This window comes from Conger conger, chromosome 16 (assembly GCF_963514075.1).
Source record: "Conger conger chromosome 16, fConCon1.1, whole genome shotgun sequence".
Classification (NCBI taxonomy): domain Eukaryota; kingdom Metazoa; phylum Chordata; class Actinopteri; order Anguilliformes; family Congridae; genus Conger; species Conger conger.
In genome coordinates, this window is record NC_083775.1 from 777,115 (window position 1) to 804,614 (window position 27,500).

The 27,500-nt window shown below is 51.1% G+C and overlaps 2 protein-coding genes across 3 annotated transcripts in view; one reads left to right on the forward strand and one right to left on the reverse strand.

Moving 5' to 3' along the window:
* Positions 1–6,791, forward strand: part of wnt3 (wingless-type MMTV integration site family, member 3) — a 22,483-nt gene extending 15,692 nt beyond the window's left edge. The window contains exons 2-4 of the mRNA XM_061223861.1: positions 1,563–1,804; positions 4,023–4,288; positions 6,312–6,791. Of these exons, the coding sequence (XP_061079845.1) occupies positions 1,563–1,804; positions 4,023–4,288; positions 6,312–6,791 (988 nt within the window). The remainder of the gene's footprint in view (positions 1–1,562; positions 1,805–4,022; positions 4,289–6,311) is intronic.
* A 4,846-nt stretch (positions 6,792–11,637) lies between these two features.
* The window catches only part of LOC133115305 (vesicle-fusing ATPase-like), a 63,026-nt gene continuing 47,163 nt past the window's right edge, over positions 11,638–27,500 (reverse strand). For both annotated transcript variants that reach the window (XM_061225148.1, XM_061225149.1), the window contains exons 18-21: positions 19,905–20,039; positions 18,121–18,234; positions 14,592–14,647; positions 11,638–12,230 (exon numbers count right to left, since the gene is read on the reverse strand). In XM_061225148.1, the coding sequence (XP_061081132.1) occupies positions 12,209–12,230; positions 14,592–14,647; positions 18,121–18,234; positions 19,905–20,039 (327 nt within the window). In that variant the 3' untranslated portion in view covers positions 11,638–12,208. The remainder of the gene's footprint in view (positions 12,231–14,591; positions 14,648–18,120; positions 18,235–19,904; positions 20,040–27,500) is intronic.

Below are 27,500 nucleotides of genomic sequence, written 5' to 3' on the forward strand. Positions count from 1 at the left end.
CCCCACTGTTCTTAGTGTTGCCTCATTCTTCCACACATTGCTACTGAAGCCAAAGTGTATTACCAGTGTCTTATGGAGGCGATGGGACGGTTAAAACACTGGACTGGGATTGCTGAAGGTCGCGGGCTGTGTTAAAGGTCAGCTCACAGGCTGTGCTGTTGCGGGACATACCCACAGACTGGCCCAGGAACGGCAGTACAGAGCACACACGGCTCAGAAATATTCTGCTCCGGCGTACTTACAGACGTAAATACAGCAGCTGGGTAAAAGTGTCTTGTGGTCTTCACAGCTGGGGCAAGCCGGTTTGTTGTTTTTGCGGCTGTCACCGGTTTTGTCATCTTCAGAGGAGGAGGACTCAAGGTACAGCGTGCAGAGGGGACGGGGAGGTCGTTCCACCGCTGGGGAGCTACGGTGGAGAAGCTCCGCAGTTGGGACAAGAGAGAGACTTTCTAGTTGTTGGTAGGATGTGCAAGTTGCCCTGCAGCAGCAGAGCAGACAAGCTGGTGCATAGGGTTGGATTATGTCCTGTTGGTAGGGAGCGGCTGTCGTGTTGGCTGTAGCGTAGGCCAGAGTCAGAACTTCGAATCTGATCCTGTCAGAAACTGGTAGCCAGTGGAGTGACCTTAGCACGGGCGTGACATGCAAGAACATTGAAGACGAGTCGGGCCAACGCATTCGGGATGAGCTGTAGCAGCCGGATGGCACAGGCTGGCAGACTTACAGCAGGGAGCTGCAGGGATCTTGTCTGGAGATTACCGCAGCCTGGATGAGTGGCTGTGTGGAGAATGTGGTCAGGTATGGTCGAATCCTCCTGATGCTATACAGAAGGAATCTGCAGGACCGTGATGCTGATGCAACTTGCTCTTTGAAGTCCAGGTGGTAGAGGACCACACCCAGGTTCCTGACAGAGCGGGAGGCAGCCAATCGAGTGCCATCAGCAGTGACGGACAGTTCTTGTGGTAGGGAGGCTCTGTCGTACCATCAGCAGTGACTGAGAGTTCTTGTGGTAGGGAGGCTCTGTCGTACCATCAGCAGTGACTGAGAGTTCTTGTGGTAGGGAGGCTCTGTCGTACCATCAGCAGTGACTGAGAGTTCTTGTGGTAGGGAGGCTCTGTCGTACCATCAGCAGTGACTGAGAGTTCTTGTGGTAAGGAGGCTCTGTGAGGGAGAAAGAGCAGCTCAGTCTTGTTGAGGTTGAGCTCCAGGTGATGTCTGGCCATCCATGATGAGATGTTGGCCAGGCAGGCAGGTATTCTCTTATTAACCTGCGTGGCAGAGGGAGGGAAAGACAGGAATATGCTTCACGGCAGTGTAAAATTGACGTAAAATTGTTTTGCGGTCTTCACAGCTGAGTAAAGGTGTTTTGTGGTCTTCGCGGCTGGGTAAAGGTGTTTTGTGATCTTCGCGGCTGGGTAAAGGTGTTTTGTGGTCTTTGTGGCTGGGTAAAGGTGTTTTGTGGTCTTCGCAGCTGGGTAAAGGTGTTTTGTGGTCTTCACGGCTGGGTAAAGGTGTTTTGTGGTCTTCACGGCTGGGTAAAGGTGTTTTGTCCGGTTGCTCCGCAGGTCCCTGGCCCTGGGACAGCAGTACTCCTCGCTGGGCTCCCAGCCCATCCTGTGCGGCTCCATCCCAGGCCTGGTGCCCAAGCAGCTCCGCTTCTGCCGGAACTACATAGAGATCATGCCCAGCGTGGCCGAGGGGGTGAAGCTGGGCATCCAGGAGTGCCAGCACCAGTTCCGGGGCCGGCGCTGGAACTGCACCACCATCGAGGACAACCTGGCCATCTTCGGCCCAGTGCTGGACAAGGGTGAGACACACAATCCCGCAAACAGCCTTACTGCTCAGGGTTCCAGACCAACAACCTGCACCACAGCCATTCTCAGGCTCAGTGATTTAAAAAAACAGAAACCCCAGATTGCAACGACTGCGGCCTCCTTTTCTAGAGAGGGATGTGGCACAATGTGGGTCTTAGCAACCACAGGCGAATGCCGGTGTTGCTACAGACTAAAAACCCGCTGTCCTCCCAGTTCCTTCCCAAAGCCTGCTTCTTCAATTGACATCTGTGAAGGTTTGGTTCAATAGTTCAGATTAGTATTTTCAAAGCTGGAAGAACATTTTAGGCATTTTAAAAATATGACTCTGTAAACTGAGCTTGTGATTCCCAGCCTGGGACTCTGGACTAGCCCGCTACGCCATGATGTCATCCCAATTTACACTGGCCACTTACTCACTACCACAAGGCAAACAGCGCCACTTCTTAGTTTAAGATCCTCAAACACAAACAGAGGGATTTAATTAAAGGAGGCAGAGGGAACATGCTCAATCAGCCTCTTCGCCCTGACTGCACCTCACAGGGACAGAGTGGCAAACCCAACCGACTGTTGTTCCAAAACAAGATGGAAGGAGGGAGAAGGGGGGTAAATAAGATTATGAGCATAAGAAAGGGTCTGGGGGGTGGGGGGGCTCACTGAGGGCCAGCGGGAGCCGTCTCTACCCCCCCTCCCACCCCACCCAGACGCCCCATTCACACGCCCTTTCACACGCCTCCCACAGGGAACCTTCCCCATCACACTGCAACGAGGGCCAAATGTGTAGGATGTGTGTGTGTGGGGTAGGGGTGTGTGTGTGTGTGAGGTAGGGATGTGTGTGTGGGGTAGGGGGTAGGGGGTAGGGGTGTGTGTAGGGGGTAGGGGGTATGGATGTGCGTAGGTGGTATGGTGTAGGGGGGTAGGGGGTAGGGGGTAGGGGTGTGTGTAGGTGGTATGGTGTAGGGGGGTAGGGGGAAGGGGGTAGGGGGTATGGATGTGTGTAGGTGGTAGGGGGATAGGGGGTAGGGGGTAGGGCAGTGCCACAGAGGCTGCTGGGAGAGGGGGGTGGGGTGTGGGGGTCGGTCGGGGCAGGGAGTGCCAGCTCGGGCAGTGCTGGGTCTCTGCGGTCGGCTCAGCTGGGCTCTTTGTGCAGTAATACGGTGTGACACACGGGGAACAAAGGCCGATTCAGGGGCCCAGCAGGTAGCGGGAGCTCTGGGCTGACAGCCAGGCCTCAGCAGGCCCTGAGCGGGGCCCGCAGCGGTGGGCAGGACCCTCAGCACACAGCCAGGCCCTCAGCAGGGCCCGGACTGCACTGGAGAGGGCCAGGGCATCTCCTGTGAAGGAGACAGGGAAATAAGCCGCAGGAACGAGGCCTGGTTTGGCTCTGCTCTTTATGACCGCATGACAAGATGGCCGCACCCCCCCCAGCCCCATGCACACAACCCCCCCCACTGCGGCACATCTCTCCAACCACACCCCGCCACCCCTCATGCGCGCTCGCCTCCCCTGTGGAAGGGGTGTCTGTGGAATGCTCTCTCTCTCCCCCGATGCTCCAGGGCCTGGGGCAGGTAACTCTGAGGCTCGGGTTGCACAGGACATGTGCTGAGAGATGGAGTTACTCCCCCTCAGAGCGGAGCTGCTTATTATGAAACCTGAGCCCCTTTGTTTCCCGATCGCGCACACTTACCGCCCCTCACCCCCGAGCAGCAAACCCACCTCACCTCTCCTGGTGCAGGGGCCCTGCTGGTCCCACCTCACCTCTCCTGGTGGAGGGGCCCTGCTGGTCCCACCTCACCTCTCCTGGTGCAGGGGCCCTGCTGGTCCCACCTCATCTCTCCTGGTGCAGGGGCCCTGCTGGTCCCACCTCACCTCTCCTGGTGGAGGGGCCCTGCTGGTCCCACCTCAGCTCTCCTGGTGCAGGGGGCCGGCTCTGCTGGTCCCACGTCCCTGACGCACCATCGACCTCTCTCCCGGGGCCCCGGGGCCTTAGACTGGCCTGAGGGGAGATGACACGCTGCTAAAGCAGAGCACAGATTAACGGAGAAGGATGTTCGGCAAATTCCAGAGTGAATACCCCGACATAGTCCCCATATTCAGTGATAGTTTTAGAGCGTAATGGGGTAGTGACTGTATTCAGTGATAGTTTTAGCATGCTGTTTTACCCCTGTGTGTGTCTCTCCTCCTCCTCCTCCTCCTCCTCCTCCTCTTCCTCAGCCACGCGGGAGTCTGCGTTCGTGCACGCCATCGCGTCGGCGGGCGTGGCGTTTGCGGTGACGCGCTCGTGTGCGGAGGGAACCTCCACGATGTGCGGGTGCGACGCGCACCACCGCGGGCCGCCGGGCGACGGCTGGAAGTGGGGCGGCTGCAGCGAGGACGCGGAGTTCGGCGTGCTCGTGTCCCGAGAGTTCGCCGACGCCCGCGAGAACCGCCCCGACGCCCGCTCCGCCATGAACCGCCACAACAACGAGGCGGGGCGCACGGTAAGAGAGGGGGAGCGGTAAGAGAGGGGGAGCGGGAAGAGAGGGGGAGCGGTAAGAGAGGGGGAGCGGTAAGAGAGGGGGAGCGGTAAGAGAGGGGGAACGGTAAGAGAGGGAGAGCGGTAAGAGAGGGGGAACGGTAAGAGAGGGGAGCGGTAAGAGAGGGGAGCGGTAAGAGAGGGGAGCGGTAAGAGAGGGGGGCGGTAAGAGAGGGGAGCGGTAAGAGAGGGGGAGCGGTAAGAGAGGGGGAACAGTAAAGACCAGTTTACAGCAGATGCCTCTGGTCTCAGAGTGTTTGGGGGACTGGAGTATGTTTATACGCTTTTGCTCAGGACAACAATAGAATGTGGATGAACGTTGTGTGATTTGTGACCTGGCGCTGTTACTGGACCGTGAACTGGGCCTCACACTGCGTGAAACAGCAGCAGGATATCACGTGAGCGACCCCTCCATTCCACAACTCATCCCTGACGGGGAAAGACGTCAGCTCTCACTGTTCCCCAAACACGCCCAGGACTCACAACCACACACCACCCACCGCCTGCCACAAACACCTGCCTCCACAGCGGGGGAATTCTGTGCTAAATATAGCGGGAAATTATAGAAAACAAACCCAAACAAATATTACAGAAAACAAACCCAAACAAATATTACAGAAAACAAACCCAAACAAATATTACAGAAAACAAACCCAAACAAAGGAGGAGGGAGCCTGGGGCTCAGGGGATTAGCGGCACACTGAAACGACCTGCCCCAGTACAGGACACCTTTCCCCAGGGGCTCGAACCCTCAGCCCAAATCTAACCCAAACCCTTCTGAGGTCAGAGCGCTGACTCACCCCTGTAGCCCCCCCTTTCATCCCCCATGCCGGGCGGTGAAAGAGAAAAGAGCAAAGAGTGCTTTGAGCGCCTACAGCTCACAGATGCTTTGTTACCTGGATGAGGTAATGGAGATGCTGGCCTCAAAAGGACTAAATCATTCTGTGACTTTTAATCGACTGTAATGACCAGTCTGTGCCCGCCTGCCCAACACACTCCACCCCTTCTTATGAACACAGACCAGTAAGATTTAAACCCTAATTCAGAAACAGAACTTTCACCGTCACCACTGGGACTTCCGTCTCTGCTCCCGTCTACTGTGGGGTGCCCCAGGGGTCCATTTCAGGCCCCATTCTCTTTGCCCTTTATAAGCTTTCTCTCAGGTCTGTCATTCAGCGTCATTGCTTTCCACTGTTACACTGATGATACACAGCTTTTATCAATCGATCCAAACAACAAGGGCTGTTTAATAACACTGCCGAGGACTTCAAATGCTGGATGGACAAAGATTTCCTCCAGCGGAATGAAATGTGTGTGTGTTTGTGTGTGTGTATGTATACTGTGAATGTGTGTGTGTGTGAGTGAGTGAGTGAGTGAGTGAGTGTGTGTTTGTGTGTGTGTGTGTGTGTATGTATACTGTGAGTGTGTGTGTGTGTGTGTGAGTGAGTGAGTGAGTGAGTGAGTGAGTGAGTGAGTGAGTGAGTGAGTGAGTGTGTGTGTGTGTTTGTGTGTGTGTATGTATACTGTGAATGTGTGTGTGTGTGTGAGTGAGTGAGTGAGTGAGTGTGTGTTTGTGTGTGTGTGTGTGTGTGTGTGTATGTATACTGTGAGTGTGTGTGTGTGTGTGTGTGTGTATATATGCAGTGACCTGCTCTCTCTCTGTATGTGAGTGTGTGTGTGTGTGTGTGTGTGTGTGTGTGTGAGTGTGTGTATGTATACTGTGAGTGTGTGTGAGTGTACGCAGTGACCTGCTCTCTCTCTTTATGTGAGTTTGTGTGTGTGTGTGTGTGTGTGTGTGTATGTGTGTGTACATGCAGTGACCTGCTCTCTCTCTGTATGTGAGTGTGTGTGTGTGTGTGTGAGTGTGTGTGTGTGTGTGTGTGTGTATGTATACTGTGTGTGTGTGTGTGTATGTATACTGTCAGTGTGTGTGTGTGTGTGTGTGTGTGTGTGTGTACATGCAGTGACCTGCTCTCTCTCTCTCTCAGACGATCCTGGACCACATGCTCCTGCGCTGTAAGTGCCACGGGCTGTCGGGCAGCTGTGAGGTGAAGACGTGCTGGTGGTCTCAGCCGGCCTTCCGCACGCTGGGCGACTTCCTGAAGGACAAGTACGACAGCGCGTCGGAGATGGTGGTGGAGAAGCACCGTGAGTCGCGCGGCTGGGTGGAGACGCTGCGCGCCAAGTACGCCTTCTTCAAGCACCCCACGGAGCGCGACCTGGTGTACTACGAGGGCTCCCCCAACTTCTGCGAGCCCAACGCGGAGACGGGCTCCTTCGGCACGCGGGAGCGCGTGTGCAACGTGTCGTCCCACGGCATCGAGGGCTGCGACCTGCTCTGCTGCGGCCGCGGCCACAACACCCGCACCGAGCGCCGCAAGGAGAAGTGCCACTGCATCTTCCACTGGTGCTGCTACGTCAGCTGCCAGGAGTGCATGCGCGTGTACGACCTGCACACCTGCAAGTGACACTGACCGGGGAGACCTGCAGAGCCCAGAACACAGGCAGATACCAGAACACACACTCACACATACACTCACACACACACACTCACACACACATACAGAGACACATACACACACACACACTCACACACTCACATACACATACAGAGACACACACACATACTCTCACACTCACACATACAGAGACACATACACACACACACACTCACACACTCACACACTCACACACTCACATACACTCACACACTCACACACTCACACACTCACACACTCACACACTCACACACTCACACACTCACACACACTCACACACTCACACACTCACACACTCACACACACACTCACACACTAACACACACACTCACACACTCACATACACACACTCACACACACACACACTCACACATACACATACAGAGACACACACACACACTCACACACACACTCACACATACACACACTAACACACACACTCACACACTCACATACACATACAGAGACACACACACACACAGACACACTCACACTTACACACACACATATACACATACACACTTACACACACACACACTCACATACACATACAGAGACACACACACACACTCACACACACACATACACATACAGAGACACAAACACACACACACTCACACACTCACATATACACATACAGAGACACACACACACACACACTCACACATACACATACAGAGACACACACACACACACACTCACACATACACTTACACACACACACACTCGCATATACACACATACACACACACACACACACACACACACACACACACACACGCAAAAAGGCACTTCTTTCTTTCACCTTTATTCAGTAAGCATTTGAGAAAGGTCCTCCCCCCAGCACCAGAGGGCTTGGGCCCATGTGAGCGAGGCTGTTTCTGTCCCCACACTAACCCCCCACCCCCCCGCAGCAGTGAGACCCCCCCCCTTTCCCAGACCACAGGGGGCTGTGCCACTGCCCCTGCCAGAGAATCACAGCGGACAGACGCAGGCAGTGACGTAGACATCAGCTCATCACCTCTCCAGGCTCAGGCCCGGCCCCCTCCGCTAACCAGCAGATCAGATCACTAAAAATATTAGCCCATACCCTGAATCAAACCCCGGACTGACCTGGATGCCTGAAGAGATAAGCTCCAGCCCAGGCTCTGGGCTGGGACGAGAGGCTCGGCTCCAGCAGGAGACCCTCTCCCTGTGATCCCCGTTCAGCCGCCCGAGAGAGGAGCTAACCCAGAAAAGCACCAGCGTTCAATCCTTCCTGTTTATATAGTTCTGCACGCCTCAGAGGAGCAGACACCACGTCCACTCTGCTTCCTGCTGGAATTTGCACTTATAACCACGATTAATATTAATGCTAATGATCAGGAGACTTAGCGCTTGCTCATTTCTTTTAACCCAATTAAGCTGCATATCATTAAGCCCCCGCTGCAGTGCGTTCAGCCCGTCCTCCCCACACCCCTCTCAGCCCCACACCCCTCAGCCCCACACCCCTCAGCCCCACACCCCTCAGCCCCACACCCCTCTCCTCCCCACACCCCTCAGCCCCACACCCCTCTCCTCCCCACACCCCTCAGCCCCACACCCCTCAGCCCCACACCCCTCTCAGCCCCACACCCCTCAGCCCCACACCCCTCTCAGCCCCACACCCCTCTCCTCCCCACACCCCTCAGCCCCACACCCCTCTCCTCCCCACACCCCTCCTCCCCACACCCCTCAGCCCCACACCCCTCTCCTCCCCACACCCATCTCAGCCCCACACCCCTCCTCCCCACACCCCTCAGCCCCACCCCTCTCAGCCCCACCCCCCTCTCAGCGCCGCCCCCCTCTCAGCGCCGCCAGACGGAGGGCAGCAGCGAGTGAGAGCAGGAAGGCCCTGCGGGAGGAGTGATGAAGAGGACGTGAGAGCAGGAAGGCCCTGCGGGAGGAGTGATGAAGAGGACGCACGCGGAGCTCCTGAGGACCCGATCACCGGTGGGCCCAGGGACCGGCACCACGGCGGGGTGGAGTCTGAGCGGGACACGCCAGCCAATCCCTGCGGGACACGCCAGCCAGCCAATCCCAGTGGGACACGCCAGCCAATCCCAGTGGGACACGCCAGCCAATCCCAGCGGGACATGTCAGCCAATCCCAGTGGGACACGCCAGCCAATCCCAGCGGGACATGTCAGCCAATCCCAGCGGGACACGCCAGCCAATCCCAGCGGGACACGCCAGCCAGCCAATCCCAGCGGGACACACCAGCCAATCCCAGCGGGACACACCAGCCAATCCCAGCGGGACACGCCAGCAAGCCAATCCCAGCGGGACACACCAGCCAATCCCAGCGGGACACGCCAGCCAATCCCAGCGGGACACGCCAGCCAGCCAATCCCAGCGGGACACGCCAGCCAGCCAATCCCAGCGGGACACGCCAGCCAGCCAATCCCAGCGGGACACGCCAGCCAATCCCAGCGGGACACGCCAGCCAATCCCAGCGGGACGCGCCAGCCAATCCCAGCGTTCCTAATTATACCCGACGAGGGAGACGCCAGCAGAGATCAGCGCTCACGCCCGGCGGCCGCACCACCGGCTCGGCCGCCATTTTGTTTTGCCCTGTTTTTTTTTGTTTTTGTTTTTTGTCTTTCGCTATATCCAAAGTTTTGTACAAAGTTTTTAAAGTTAATATTTCCCTTTTTATTTTATAATCTGAAATGCTATGTTTTTATAAATATTATTTATTATATAATGTATATACCTGTATGACTGAACTAAGAGTATATATTTGAAGAATAAATTCTTGTCTCATGCTTGCTTTGCATTTTTATTTCGTTATTCTTTTGGCTGTAAATTATTTTATTTTTCAATGCAATTATAACTCAATCATCAACATCATAATTATGCCACAGAAGTGGAAACTGCAGACTAAGCTGCTTTTTCAGCTCCATCCTGTCTAAGGATTACAATGGAAACAACTCGTTCAAAATAGTTTGTAACTGTCACAGTGATGCCTTGGGCAGAAGCTTCATTAGATTTAATGCTGCAGAATTACACTTCATTTGGCTCCGGTCCACTTTCTATAATCTTGCCAATAAAAAAATAACGCCACCAACGATCGAGAAAAGTCATTCTGATAAACCCACATACTGACAACATATTTCACTCACAGGGATATTAATATCACTTCACAGTGTGGAAGAAATTCATCTCAACTGATATGCAACCACCTGGGTGAGGGCAGCCATTTTGAGCTGAGGAAGAGAGCCATGTTAAACGAATGAAAATGGCGGCTGTTTGGACAGCCAGTTAGCCCGACACGGGTCACACACACACGGTATCGCAACATGAAGGAAAAACACTCCGCTTTCATGGGTGTATCTGTGCTTTTATTGCAATAATTCATCTGCATCTTGCCATACATCTTGAATAGTCATTACAGAGAGCTTTGAACAACAAGCACATGTTCACAGAAAGTAATGATAATAATAATAATAACAACAACAATAAATAAAAAGTGCATCAGGTTGAGACTGGCTTTTACTGTTGATACTTTGCGGCGGGGAGAAGGGAACACGGTACAGCGTTCAGAGTGCTAACGGTGGCTGTGATTGAGATTACGCACACGCACGCCCACGTCCCTGAAACGACCAGACTACACAGCGCCTGACACGTGAGCCCAGACCCTCATTCTGCACAGCGCTCCTGCGCTCTTATTGGGGGGGGACTGGTGGGGGCACACAACAGTGGCTTTCACATGGAGCACACAATCGCACAGCAGGGGGGACGGAGAGAGGGGGGGGGGGCAGTGCCACCCTCCGGGGGGGGGGAAGGGGGGGCATTCTCCTCCGCTCCCCTTTCCCCGGCCCCTGGGAGAAAAGGGGGGGGGGGGGCAGAGCACTTGGAAGAGACGCCTTTGGATTTCACACAGAACAGAACAGGACCGGCATCTCACCCTAACAGTAAAACATTAAAATAAATACATACATAGATAAGTAGATAAATAACCTAATGTTGACCCCCATTTGGGCGTACGGTCACAGCTGCCTGTTCAGTGGAAGTTTAGGGGCTCTGCCTCAAAGTGGATCCGGAAGAGCAGCCCCTCGAGTGTCGAAGTGCTTTGGATTCTTTATTAAAGGGCCACATCCTCCTGGTGAACACTTTACCTCAGCGCTTCCTGTGTGAGGGATCATGGGACAGGAGCCTCACCCACACCAACAGGAAGTGCACACACTACAGTAACACTGACGACAGCAAGCACTCCCAACTGCACCGAGCGACGCTAATGAGCTAACGAGCTAACGAGCTACAGACACACACCTACAACTCTACCAACTAACTATCGAACTCAACATTACAAACACACACAACTCCACTGATTTACACACAACCATTCACTTAACCATACTGTATTCTCACTCACTGACTCACTCACTCACTCACTCACTCACTCACTCACTCACTCACTCACTCACTCACTCACTCACTCACTCACTCACTCACTCACTCACTCACTCACTCACTCACTCACTCACTCACACTCTCACACTCTCACACACTCTCACACACTCTCACACACTCTCACACACTCACACACACTCACACACACTCACACACACTCACACACACTCACACACACACACACACACACACACACACACACACACACACACACACATATTCTGCAATGGAGATGTAAAATGTCACAGAAGAGATTGGAAGGACACAACAGCAGTTTATGACTTTTTCCTTTTAAAGGAGGTAAACTGCTTGGTGCTCCGGTCAGAAAATAACTCACATCAGTGCTATTTACAATAACACAAATGTTATGAATCTGTCGAATGCGCACACACACTTTAAAGGGAACTTGAAAAGACAGCAGGGAACAGCACTCAATGTAATTATTGATCCTATGCATTTTATATATAATTTTTTTAAATATTATATATACTATATACAAAAATATATAAATAAATACGCATGACAGGTCTGCATATACACGCTACGTACAGCACTCATATCCACAGCACGTACACAAACACACCTACGGGCTCATGCTCAGACTGTTTAAAGGCCTAACCTACTGAAGCGAATGACAGAGCTACACGGGCACAGGGCACGATACACCGGACGTCAAAACCGCGTCTACACACGACACGCACAGCAGCAGTGGTGCAGGGCGCTGTGACATTTACCCACGTGTGTGCGTATGTTTCATATGACAGAGTAATCAGGGTTGCCAAGGTCACCATTAAAAACATGCAGTGAGGACTGAGAGGGTAGAAGGAGGGAGGGGGGGGGGGCTTTCTCTGTGCCGGACAGGGGAACGGCGAACGCAGGTGTGTTTCAGCGGGCCGAACCCCTGGGTTCCTCCTGGTTGGCCCTCCTGGAGGGTTGGGCGCTGGTCCCGTGGGTCTAATCGTAGAAGCTGCGGTCTCTGGGGAGACAGGGGGGGGTAGTTAGACACCGGGGTGGGGGGGGAGCATGATGTTTCAGATTTTGGGGGCCTGCAGACTCTGCACTCTCTCTGCTGAGTCATGTGACCACAGACTCGAGCATTGCACATTGCTCCCTACGATCATATGACTCCAACTGGCCTATCACTGCCTGTGGCAATTCATTTATTTCCCCCTATGGCCATGCGACACCACTCTCCAGATCCTTTCTGCTCCAATCACTGCTTGGCACTCATCTCTCCAGTAACCAATCACTGCTTGGCTATACCACAACTACAACCACAACCATGACCATAACCATAACCATAACCATAACCATAACTATGACCACAACTACAACCACAACCACGACCATAACCATAACCACAACCATAACCATAACCATAACTATGACCATAACTATGACCATAACCATCTATAATGAAATACTGATAGCCAATCAAAATCCATCCTGATTTACAGGCCGTCACGTGCAAAACGGCAGATGACACAGCCGAGAGACGGAATGTTACAGAATGTCATCGTTCAGCAGTGTGGACGCTCACATCGTTATCGTTATAGTCACGGCTATAGTTATAGTTCTAGTCACGTTTATAGTTATGGTTACAGTCATGGCTATAGTTATAGTCATGGTTATAGTTGTTGTTATGGCTATAGTCATGCTTATAGTTGTTGTCATGGTTGTAGTTATAGCCATGGTTACAGTCATGGTTATAGTTGTTGTTATGGCTATAGTCATGGTTATAGTTGTTGTTATGGTTGTAGTGAAAGCCATGGTTATAGTTATAGTCATGGTTATAGTTATAGTCATGGTTATAGTTGTTGCCATGGTTGTAGTTATAGCCATGGTCATAGTCATGGTTATAGTTAGTCATGGCTATAGTTATAGTTCTTGTTGTGGCCGGCCCTGAACATTGGTCGAGGGCCACACAGTTCACAGGATGAACAGGAAGCAACAGTGTGAAGTGAGGAAGAGATCACACAGTCAAACACTCACGTGAACATCATCATGACTGAATCATGATGACAAAACTATTTAATTATTGAATTATGATGAGAAACAGAGGAGAGAGAGGAACAGCAGGCTTGGGTTTGTGGGGGGGGGGGGACTGAATGAGCTACACACTGCAGTACTGAGGGGGTCCTGTTAAGATGGCAGACTGGGAGAGAGGGGGCCCTGTTAAGATGGCAGACTGGGAGAGAGGGGGCCCTGTTAAGATGGCAGACTGGGAGAGAGGGGGTCCTGTTAAGATGGCAGACTGGGAGAGAGGGGGACCTGTTAAGATGGCAGACTGGGAGAGAGGGGGCCCTGTTAAGATGGCAGACTGGGAGAGAGGAGGTCCTGTTAAGATGGCAGACTGGGAGAGAGGGGGTCCTGTTAAGATGGCAGACTGGGAGAGAGGGGGACCTGTTAAGATGGCAGACTGGGAGAGAGGGGGCCCTGTTAAGATGGCAGACTGGGAGAGAGGGGGCCCTGTTAAGATGGCAGACTGGGAGAGAGGGGGCCCTGTTAAGATGGCAGACTGGGAGAGAGGGGGCCCTGTTAAGATGGCAGACTGGGAGAGAGGGGGCCCTGTTAAGATGGCAGACTGGGAGAGAGGGGGCCCTGTTAAGATGGCAGACTGGGAGAGAGGGGGCCCTGTTAAGATGGCAGACTGGGAGAGAGGGGGCCCTGTTAAGATGGCAGACTGGGAGAGGGGTGATACCCTCTCAGTGGGAGCGGGTGGGGGAGGGGGGCAGTAGGTTGCTGCTCTATGCGGGGGGGGGGGTGTAAATGTGGGCCCTTACCATCAGTGACAGGGTCTGTTAGTCAGGGGGGGTGGGGGGTGGGCCTACATACGGATGTGATTGGCCTCATCCACCCTGAGATACAAAACAAAGTCAAAGAGTCAAATCAGAACAGGAAGCACAGAGACCGGACTGTGTGTGCAGGGAGAGAGGGGTCAGAGTATCTGTGTGTGTGTGTGTGTGAGTGTGAGTGGTATCTGTGTGTGTGTGTGTGTGTGTGTGTGTGTGTGTGTGTGTGTGAGTGAGTGCGTGTGCGTGAGAGAGTTACAACAGTCTTAACCAGTGGTACTGTATTGTTCATTAAGCATAAAAATAAGCTGTTATGACAAGCCAATCAGAAAGGAGACATTGTTTAGGTCAGCCAATCACAGCTAAGGGGCCAGGTCATCTGCAGGTGTAGCTCTCATGCATCATAAGGGTGGTGATCCTGACTGGCTCAGCGTTTCTGTGACAGGCCACAGAGAGAGAGGCAGAGAGCGAAATGGCGGGAAAGGAAACAGGAAGTGATGCAGGTGGGGAGGTGATGTCACACACTGGGGAGGGGGGGTACTCACGCGCCCTCCTCCTTCAGCAGGGAGAGGAACTTGCTGACTCTGTACTCCTGATCCATCTGTAACACACACACAGATACACACACACACACACACACATACACACACACACACATACACACAGATATACACATACACACACACACACAGACACACACACACACACATCCACAGACACACACACACACACACACATCCACAGACACACACACACATACACACACACACACATCCACACAGATATACACATACACACAGATATACACACAGACAAACACACAGACACAGACACACACAGATATACACACACACACACACACACACACACACAGATATACACATACACACAGATATACACACACATCCACACACACACACACACACACACACACACACAGACACAGACACAGACACACACAGATATACACACACACACACACACACACAGACACACACACACAGACACACACACACAGACACACACACACACACACACACACACAGACACAGACACAGACACACACAGATATACACACACACACACACACACACACACACACACAGACACACACACACAAACACACACACACACACACACACACACACACAGACACAGACACAGACACAGACATACACACACACACACACACACACACACACACACACACACACACACACACACACACACACACACACACACACAGACACACAGCACAGTTAGACTCTGACACTCTGACTGAGTGGCAGACTGCAGCCCCTGAGTGCTGCTTTTTAAACAGAAATAACAACAACATGGCGGTCAGAGCAGGATCAGCCCGGCACAGATGGGGTGGGAGAGTGGGGTAATTACGCCCCACTGGGCGGGTCTGCCCCAGGGCGTCTGCACTGCACTGAGGAGTCACTGCACACCTCCACCCTGTCCTCCACCCTCACCCCCCACACACCCACCCTCACCCCCCACACACCTCCACCCTCACCTCTCCACACACCCACCCTCACCCCCCACACACACCCACCCTCACCCCCCACACACACCCACCCTCACCTCTCCACACACACCCACCCTCACCTCTTCACACACATCCACCCTCACCTGCCCCCCCCCCCCCCCTCCAGACTGCCTGACAGCGGGGGAAAGACCCCTCAGGCGGGTGCAGTGTGGAGGAAATGTGTTGATTTGCGATCCGTCAGTGAGAACAGAAAGGTGGCTGCAGTTTTATGGCTTATCCTCAGAATGTGCACTTCTGTCTGCGTTTCATCTTACGAGCAGAGAGAGCAGAGAGAGCAGAGAGACAGGCACAGAGCAGAGAGAGCAGGCACAGAGCAGAGAGAGCAGACACAGCGCAGAGAGAGCAGAGAGAGCAGAGAGACAGGCACAGAGCAGAGAGAGCAGACACAGAGCAGAGAGAGCAGAGAGAGCAGGCACAGAGCAGAGAGAGCAGAGAGAGCAGGCACAGAGCAGAGAGAGCAGGCACAGAGCAGAGAGAGCAGAGAGAGCAGGCGCAGAGAGAGCAGAGAGAGCAGACACAGAGCAGAGAGAGCAGAGAGAGCAGGCACAGAGCAGAGAGAGCAGAGAGAGCAGACACAGAGCAGAGAGAGCAGAGAGAGCAGGCACAGAGCAGAGAGAGCAGGCACAGAGCAGAGAGAGCAGAGAGAGCAGGCACAGAGCAGAGAGAGCAGAGAGAGCAGGCACAGAGCAGAGAGAGCAGAGAGAGCAGACACAGAGCAGAGAGAGCAGACACAGAGCAGAGAGAGCAGGAACAGAGCAGAGAGAGCAGAGAGAGCAGGAACAGAGCAGAGAGAGCAGAGAGAGCAGAGAGAGCAGAGAGAGCAGGCTCAGAGCAGAGAGAGCAGGGCCAGCCCCTGAGTAAGACCACTGAGACGGCAGCCATGTTGAGCTCCGGTCTCGGTGCCAGTGTCTGCTGGTGCTCAAAGCACTGCTGGAACCGGGAGGACTGGCCTTCCCACAATTCCCCTCATCTGAAGGACGGTCAGAAGCCTGGTGGAGACCCAGGCATCACAGCTGACCGTTCTGACACACGGACAGGATGAGCACAGCTCCTGCATCAGGGGAGGCAGCTCAGTGCATCCTGATCTTATAACTCTTATATATACTCAAGGCCATGTTCCGCATTTTATATCTTAGCGTAGACTTATTGTTTATAAAAGACTCAGAGACTTTGAAACAGAAATGGCTCCACGTCTCTGCAGCGATGGAGCAGGTAGCTGACACTTCATAAACAGTGCTTGCATGCCATTGGCCCACAGTGGGTCCAGCGCTTGCGTCTCATTGGCCCAGGGTGGATGCGCAGGAGCAGAGCGGTGGCACACGCACGCGCTGAGAGAGTTTGAGAGACGGCAGCACTGTGTGAGCAATAACTTATTTTTCACTTTGCCTGCGGCTGCTGGAGATAAAACACACACAACTCCCGCGAAAGGGAGCAAGAGGAAGGGAAAAAGACGGCAGGAAGAGAAGAAAAGGAGTGTAAAATGAAGGCTGGTTGCCGGGGGCGTTGTCATGTCGCAGCAGAGCGTCTGTGCGCTGCAAGTCCCGGCAGAACTGAGAGAGCACGCTCATTCCTCTCTCTCCATACCAGACACAGGCACAGAACTGAGCTCATTCCTCTCTCTCCATACCAGACACAGGCACAGAACTGAGCTCATTCCTCTCTCTCCATACCAGACACAGGCACAGAACTGAGCTCATTCCTCTCTCTCCATACCAGACACAGGCACAGAACTGAGCTCATTCCTCTCTCTCCATACCAGACACAGGCACAGAACTGAGCTCATTCCTCTCTCCATACCAGACACAGGCACAGAACTGAGCTCATTCCTCTCTCTCCATACCAGACACAGGCACAGAACTGAGCTCATTCCTCTCTCTCCATACCAGACACAGGCACAGAACTGAGCTCATTCCTCTCTCTCCATACCAGACACAGGCACAGAACTGAGCTCATTCCTCTCTCTCCATACCGGACACAGGCACAGAACTGAGCTCATTCCTCTCTCTCCATACCAGACACAGGCACAGAACTGAGCTCATTCCTCTCTCTCCATACCAGACACAGGCACAGAACTGAGCTCATTCCTCTCTCTCCATACCGGACACAGGCACAGAACTGAGCTCATTCCTCTCTCTCCATACCAGACACAGGCACAGAACTGAGCTCATTCCTCTCCGAGAGACATACCAGACACACAGCATCCACACTATTACCCAGCATGCACCCTGTCACAGCATCCACACTATTACCCAGCATGCACCCTGTTACAGCACCCACACTATTACCCAGCATGCACCCTGTTACAGCACCCACACTATTACCCAGCATAAACCCTGTTACAGCATCCACACACAACTACAAGGGTCAGGGCTGGGCCAGGGTTGGGCCGGGGTTGGGTCGGGGCTGGGTCGGGGTTGGGTCAGGGTTGGGTCAGGGTTGGGTCAGGGTTGGGTCAGGGTTGGGTCAGGGTTGGGTCAGGGCCGGGTCAGGGTTGGGTCAGGGTTGGGTCAAGGCTGGGTTACCTGCAGAGACATCTCGATGAGCATCAGCAGCTTCTTGATTCCGATCCACACGCGTTTACCCTTCACCTGCTGGGCGATGGTCGCACGCTCCTTATCTGTGAAGTTCCCCAGGAGCTGCAGCGATTACACGCACACACACACACACACACACACGACACACACACACGACACACACACACGACACACGACACACACACACGACACGCACACACACACACACACACACACGACACACGACACACACACACGACACACGACACACGACACACACACACGACACACACACGACACACACACACGACACACGACACATGACACACGACACACACACACACGACACACACACACATACGCCATTCAGGATTAACAGTAGGGCAAAAAAAATATCCGTTGATTAAAATGATTAAAATATCCGTTGAACCATAAGCTAACTAAGTTTAACCATAAACATTCTACTGCATTACTTTATGGGGTTCGCAACATAAGGGCTCTAACTGGTTGATTTTACACACTTGTCTATGGCAGTTGGTGGCAGTTTGAACTCCCAGAATTCCGACTGATCAACTGGTCAATATTTTTGCTGGACACTCCTCATATCCCACCTTAGAAATGAAAAGTCCCAGCTGATTGGTGAGGAGTTTAAATGGACTTTGATAATAGACATGTCCAGCTCCAATCATGTAAACGGGTATGAGCGTGTGGCAAATAACAACGCTGAATCCTTCCGTCGTGATTTACATAGCAACTGTTCACTCACAGTGGTCTAGAGAAACTGATAAAGATTTAGAAAATATATCACTTTTACAGATTTAAATCGATATCTATAGTGGGAATTTGGGCATTTATGGATGCTGCCACAGACATTTTCAGAGCTGTTTATCATAATCGAATGCTTTAATATATATTGTTTGACTCATTAAGTACTGTTAAAAAAAAAAATTGTATAGGTTAACGCTATTGGCTTAGACTAGCTACATCATACTAACCTCATATGGGGACCAGTAAAGGCCAACAAGACAAGCACTTACTTCTTGTAAGTTTTATCACCAATGCTGCCAAGTAAAAAAGTGGACAAACTATGTTTTCTGTAAATGTATTGTGGCGTTCACATGCACACGCTGGTCTACAGTCTACAGCTCCAGAATGGTGTTCAGTGACTGTGTGGATGTGTTAATGAGCTCCAGGGTGGTGTTCAGTGACTGTGTGGATGTGTTAATGAGCTCCAGAATGGTGTTCAGTGACTGTGTGGATGTGTTAATGAGCTCCAGGGTGGTGTTCAGTGACTGTGTGGATGTGTTAATGAGCTCCAGGATGGTGTTCAGTGACTGTGTGGATGTGTTAATGAGCTCCAGGGTGGTGTTCAGTGACTGTGTGGATGTGTTAATGAGCTCCAGGATGGTGTTCAGTGACTGTGTGGATGTGTTAATGAGCTCCAGGGTGGTGTTCAGTGACTGTGTGGATGTGTTAATGAGCTCCAGGATGGTGTTCAGTGACTGTGTGGATGTGTTAATGAGCTCCAGGGTGGTGTTCAGTGACTGTGTGGATGTGTTAATGAGCTCCAGGGTGGTGTTCAGTGACTGTGTGGATGTGTGGTAATGACACAGAGGTGTGGTAATGACGCTCAGAGGTGTGGTAATGACACTGAGGTGTGGTAATGACACTCAGAGGTGTGGTAATGACACTGAGGTGTGGTAATGACACTGAGGTGTGGTAATGACACACTGAGGTGTGGTAATGACACTCAGAGGTGTGGTAATATCGCTCAGGGGTGCGGTTCCCCCCACCTCCAGGGCCTCCCCCAGATGCTCTCCGGTGGAGATGTTGGGGATGTGGATGGTGGTGCTGAAGGCATCTAACATCTCCATCTCCTGCAGCACGTCCTTACGACTGGTGGTGCCAATGATCAGGAGCTTACGGCCCTGCAGAACGAGACACACACAATTACGCTCACACACACGCGCACACACACACACTACATCATTATTTGTGTTATTTTGCATAGTACTGTAGAGCCTCGGTACTATCCAGTCAGCTGAACAGGGCATGGAATCAGAAGTGTAACATTAATACAAAACCACGACTGCAAAATGCAAACGAGGAACACTAGTAATTGAGAAAAACATGACAAGGGGGTGAGCTTAACTGCTGTTGGGAAAGAGAAGCCTATATGAAAAAAAAATTATCTTGGATGGAAGCGAGAAGCATAATTTAAAATCCAGCAAAGATTGTGTCACACAGGCTATGGAAAATGCAAACCACAACCGTTGCTCACCATTGCTGTTCATCCACAAAAGTGCAAAAGCTTTGCCAACATCACTACCCAGATTTGTTTCTGATTTGGCTATTTTACAAGTTTACAAATGTAGCCTATTTTTTGTTATTTGTCACTTTATATGTGCATGTTCTCCCCGTGTCTGCGTGGGTTTCTCTGGTTTCCTCCCACAGTCCAAAGACATGCACATTAGGCTGATTGGAGAGTCTAAATTGCCCGTAGGTATGAGTGTGTGAGTGAATGACGTGTGTGCCCTGCGATGGACTGGCGACCCGTACAGGGTGTATTCCTGCCTTTCGCCTAATGTATGCTGGGATAGGCTCCAGCCCCCCTGCAAACCTCTTCAGGATAAGCGGGTTCAGATAATGGATGGATGGATGGATGGATGGATGGTATTTCAACGTCACTTTTTTGGTATTTTCATATGTCAGCATTCCGAACAACCTTCAATCCCAATGTGTTCGCTTCTCTAAGGTTCTACTGTGTTGGGTTCTCTAAGGCTCTGCTGTGTTACTGTGTTACACACAGGGCTCTGCTGTGTTACTGTGTTACACACAGGGCTCTGCTGTGTTACTGTGTTACACACAGGGCTCTGCTGTGTTACTGTGTTACTGTGTTACACACAGGGCTCTGCTGTGTTACTGTGTTACACACAGGGCTCTGCTGTGTTACTGTATTACTGTGTTACACACAGGGCTCTGCTGTGTTACTGTATTACTGTGTTACACACAGGGCACTGCTGTGTTACTGTATTACTGTGTTACACACAGGGCTCTGCTGTGTTACTGCATTACTGTGTTACACACAGGGCTCTGCTGTGTTACTGTGTTACACACAGGGCTCTGCTGTGTTACTGTATTACTGTGTTACACACAGGGCTGTGCTGTATTACTGTGTTACTGTGTTACACACAGGGCTCTGCTGTATTACTGTGTTACTGTGTTACACACAGGGCTCTGCTGTATTACTGTGTTACTGTGTTACACACAGGGCTGTGCTGTATTACTGTGTTACTGTGTTACACACAGGGCTGTGCTGTATTACTGTGTTACTGTGTTACACACAGGGCTCTGCTGTATTACTGTGTTACTGTGTTACACACAGGGCTCTGCTGTATTACTGTGTTACTGTGTTACACACAGGGCTGTGCTGTATTACTGTGTTACACACAGGGCTGTGCTGTATTACTGTGTTACACACAGGGCTCTGCTGTGTTACTGTGTTACTGTGTTACACACAGGGCTCTGCTGTATTACTGTGTTACTGTGTTACACACAGGGCTCTGCTGTATTACTGTGTTACACACAGGGCACTGCTGTGTTACTGTGTTACTGTGTTACACACAGGGCTCTGCTGTGTTACTGTGTTACTGTGTTACACACAGGGCACTGCTGTATTACTGTGTTACTGTGTTACACACAGGGCTCTGCTGTATTACTGTGTTACACACAGGGCACTGCTGTGTTACTGTGTTACTGTGTTACACACAGGGCACTGCTGTGTTACTGTGTTACTGTGTTACACACAGGGCACTGCTGTATTACTGTGTTACTGTGTTACACACAGGGCACTGCTGTGTTACTGTGTTACTGTGTTACACACAGGGCACTGCTGTATTACTGTGTTACACACAGGGCACTGCTGTGTTACTGTGTTACTGTGTTACACACAGGGCTCTGCTGTGTTACTGTATTACTGTGTTACACACAGGGCACTGCTGTGTTACTGTGTTACTGTGTTACACACAGGGCTCTGCTGTGTTACTGTATTACTGTGTTACACACAGGGCTCTGCTGTGTTACTGTGTTACTGTGTTACACACAGGGCTCTGCTGTGTTACTGTATTACTGTGTTACACACAGGGCTCTGCTGTGTTACTGTGTTACACACAGGGCACTGCTGTGTTACTGTGTTACTGTGTTACACACAGGGCTCTGCTGTGTTACTGTGTTACTGTGTTACACACAGGGCTGTGCTGTGTTACTGTGTTACACACAGGGCACTGCTGTGTTGCTGTGTTACTGTGTTACACACAGGGCTCTGCTGTGTTACTGTGTTACACACAGGGCACTGCTGTATTACTGTGTTACACACAGGGCACTGCTGTGTTACTGTGTTACTGTGTTACACACAGGGCTCTGCTGTGTTACTGTGTTACTGTGTTACACACAGGGCTCTGCTGTGTTACTGTGTTACTGTGTTACACACAGGGCACTGTTGTGTTACTGTGTTACACACAGGGCTCTGCTGTGTTACTGTGTTACTGTGTTACACACAGGGCTCTGCTGTGTTACTGTGTTACTGTGTTACACACAGGGCTCTGCTGTGTTACTCTGTTACACACAGGGCACTGTTGTGTTACTGTGTTACACACAGGGATCTGCTGTGTTACTGTGTTACACACAGGGCACTGTTGTGTTACTGTGTTACACACAGGGCTCTGCTGTGTTACTGTGTTACTGTGTTACACACAGGGCTCTGCTGTATTACTGTGTTACTGTGTTACACACAGGGCACTGCTGTGTTACTGTGTTACTGTGTTACACACAGGGCTCTGCTGTGTTACTGTGTTACACACAGGGCACTGCTGTGTTACTGTGTTACACACAGGGCACTGCTGTGTTACTGTGTTACTGTGTAACACACAGGGCACTGCTGTGTTACTGTGTTACTGTGTTACACACAGGGCTCTGCTGTATTACTGTGTTACTGTGTTACACACAGGGCTCTGCTGTGTTACTGTGTTACACACAGGGCACTGCTGTATTACTGTGTTACTGTGTTACACACAGGGCACTGCTGTGTTACTGTGTTACTGTGTAACACACAGGGCACTGCTGTGTTACTGTGTTACTGTGTTACACACAGGGCTGTGCTGTATTACTGTGTTACACACAGGGCTCTGCTGTATTACTGTGTTACTGTGTTACACACAGGGCACTGCTGTGTTACTGTGTTACTGTGTAACACACAGGGCACTGCTGTGTTACTGTGTTACTGTGTTACACACAGGGCTCTGCTGTATTACTGTGTTACACACAGGGCTCTGCTGTGTTACTGTGTTACACACAGGGCTCTGCTGTATTACTGTGTTACACACAGGGTTCTGCTGTGTTACTGTGTTACACACAGGGCTCTGCTGTGTTACTGTGTTACACACAGGGCTCTGCTGTGTTACTGTGTTACACACAGGGCTCTGCTGTGTTACTGTGTTACACACAGGGCTCTGCTGTGTTACTGTGTTACACACAGGGCTCTGCTGTGTTACTGTGTTACACACAGGGCTCTGCTGTGTTACTGTGTTACACACAGGGCTCTGCTGTGTTACTGTGTTACTGTGTTACACACAGGGCTCTGCTGTGTTACTGTGTTACTGTGTTACACACAGGGCACTGCTGTGTTACTGTGTTACTGTGTTACACACAGGGCACTGCTGTGTTACTGTGTTACACACAGGGCTCTGCTGTGTTACTGTGTTACACACAGGGCTCTGCTGTGTTACTGTGTTACACACAGGGCTCTGCTGTGTTACTGTGTTACACACAGGGCACTGCTGTGTTACTGTGTTACACACAAGGCTCTGCTGTGTTACTGTGTTACACACAAGGCTCTGCTGTATTACTGTGTTACACACAGGGCTGTGCTGTATTACTGTGTTACTGTGTTACACACAGGGCTCTGCTGTGTTACTGTGTTACACACAGGGCACTGCTGTGTTACTGTGTTACTGTGTTACACACAGGGCGCTGTTGTGTTACTGTGTTACACACAGGGCTCTGCTGTATTACTGTATTACTGTGTTACACACAGGGCACTGCTGTGTTACTGTGTTACTGTGTTACACACAGGGCACTGCTGTGTTACTGTGTTACTGTGTTACACACAGGGCACTGCTGTGTTACTGTGTTACTGTGTTACTGTGTTACACACAGGGCACTGCTGTGTTACTGTATTACTGTGTTACACACAGGGCTCTGCTGTGTTACTGTGTTACTGTGTTACACACAGGGCTCTGCTGTGTTACTGTGTTACTGTGTTACACACAGGGCACTGCTGTGTTACTGTATTACTGTGTTACACACAGGGCTCTGCTTTGTTACTGTGTTACTGTGTTACACACAGGGCTCTGCTGTGTTACTGTGTTACTGTGTTACACACAGGGCTCTGCTGTGTTACTGTGTTACTGTGTTACACACAGGGCTCTGCTGTGTTACTGTGTTACACACAGGGCTCTGCTGTGTTACTGTGTTACTGTGTTACACACAGGGCTCTGCTGTGTTACTGTGTTACTGTGTTACACACAGGGCTCTGCTGTGTTACTGTGTTACTGTGTTACACACAGGGCTCTGCTGTGTTACGGTGTTACTGTGTTACACACAGGGCTCTGCTGTGTTACTGTGTTACTGTGTTACACACAGGGCTCTGCTGTGTTACTGTGTTACTGTGTTACACACAGGGCTCTGCTGTGTTACTGTGTTACTGTGTTACACACAGGGCACTGCTGTGTTACTGTGTTACTGTGTTACACACAGGGCTCTGCTGTGTTACTGTGTTACACACAGGGCACTGCTGTATTACTGTGTTACTGTGTTACACACAGGGCTGTGCTGTGTTACTGTGTTACTGTGTTACACACAGGGCACTGTTGTGTTACTGTGTTACTGTGTTACACACAGGGCTGTGCTGTATTACTGTGTTACTGTGTTACACACAGGGCACTGCTGTGTTACTGTGTTACACACAGGGCACTGCTGTATTACTGTGTTACTGTGTTACACACAGGGCTGTGCTGTATTACTGTGTTACTGTGTTACACACAGGGCTCTGCTGTGTTACTGTGTTACTGTGTTACACACAGGGCTGTGCTGTATTACTGTGTTACTGTGTTACACACAGGGCACTGCTGTGTTACTGTGTTACTGTGTTACACACAGGGCTGTGCTGTATTACTGTGTTACTGTGTTACACACAGGGCTCTGCTGTATTACTGTGTTACTGTGTTACACACAGGGCACTGCTGTGTTACTGTGTTACACACAGGGCTCTGCTGTATTACTGTGTTACTGTGTTACACACAGGGCTCTGCTGTATTACTGTGTTACTGTGTTACACACAGGGCTGTGCTGTATTACTGTGTTACTGTGTTACACACAGGGCACTGCTGTGTTACTGTATTACTGTGTTACACACAGGGCTCTGCTGTGTTACTGTGTTACTGTGTTACACACAGGGCACTGCTGTGTTACTGTGTTACACACAGGGCTCTGCTGTGTTACTGTGTTACACACAGGGCTCTGCTGTGTTACTGTGTTACTGTGTTACACACAGGGCTCTGCTGTGTTACTGTGTTACACACAGGGCACTGCTGTATTACTGTGTTACTGTGTTACACACAGGGCTCTGCTGTGTTACTGTGTTACTGTGTTACACACAGGGCACTGCTGTGTTACTGTGTTACTGTGTTACACACAGGGCTCTGCTGTGTTACTGTATTACTGTGTTACACACAGGGCACTGCTGTATTACTGTGTTACACACAGGGCACTGCTGTGTTACTGTGTTACTGTGTTACACACAGGGCTCTGCTGTGTTACTGTATTACTGTGTTACACACAGGGCACTGCTGTGTTACTGTGTTACACACAGGGCACTGCTGTGTTACTGTGTTACTGTGTTACACACAGGGCACTGCTGTATTACTGTGTTACACACAGGGCACTGCTGTGTTACTGTGTTACACAGGGTCAGTGTGTTAACTCACTTCATCTGAGCTCCTTATGCTCATTTCACTGACCGTCAGGTCTGATCCTCCACTGGGACTGTGAGTCACTGCACCCACACACACCAGCCTGCTCATTAAGGAGTCTGCTCCTTATTACAGTGATTTAATCACCGTGTTCCACAAAATTAATGAGCACAATTTCCAGCTTTAATCATGAATGAATATGAAATCTCTCCAGAGGAATATGAATCACATCCAGCCAAATGAAGAAAAATGATTCAGTTCACCCATTAAATTTTCCCAACACCTTCCTTCTGTGTTCCCAACACAACACATATGAACGCAAGGAACCGGTACGGCACCTCACAACTCAATCTATTACCAGTCCGAGGCACCGGTTCAACATCCCATTTTATAAGATCACATTACTGCATCTCCAGATGAGGACGGCATTCAGATGAGGAGCCACACACAGGCCCAGCGCTGTCCCAGAATCCCCCTGCCCCCGCCCGGCACCCCACTGAGGCTTTACAAACCCCACATAAACACTGAGCAGCACCCCAAAACAGCCCCCCTGAGAGAGACACTCACATACACCATCATCTGTCCCTGTATCTCTCACACACACACCATCATCTCTCTCTGTATCACACACACACACACCCACACTATTATCTCTCTCCGTATCACACACACACACACACACACTATTATCTCTCTGTATCACACACACACACACTATTATCTCTCTCTGTATCACAGACACACACACACACTATTATCTCTCTCCGTATCACACACACACCATCACACACAATATGTCTCTCTGTATCACAGACACACACACACACACACACACTATTATCTCTCTCCGTATCACACACACACACACACACACACACACACACACACACTATTATCTCTCTCCGTATCACACACACACACACACACACACACACACTATTATCTCTCTCCGTATCACACACACACACACACACACACTATTATCTCTCTCCGTATCACACACACACCATCACACACAATATGTCTCTCTGTATCACAGACACACACACACACACACACACACACTATTATCTCTCTCCGTATCACACACACACACACACACACACACACACTATTATCTCTCTCCGTATCACACACACACACACACACACACACACACTATTATCTCTCTCCGTATCACACACACACACACACACACACACTATTATCTCTCTCCGTATCACACACACACACACACACTATTATCTCTCTCCGTATCACACACACACCATCACACACAATATGTCTCTCTCTATCACAGACACACACACATTTCTCCACCAAATGAAATGTGACAATCACTGCCACGGATGATCTAAATCT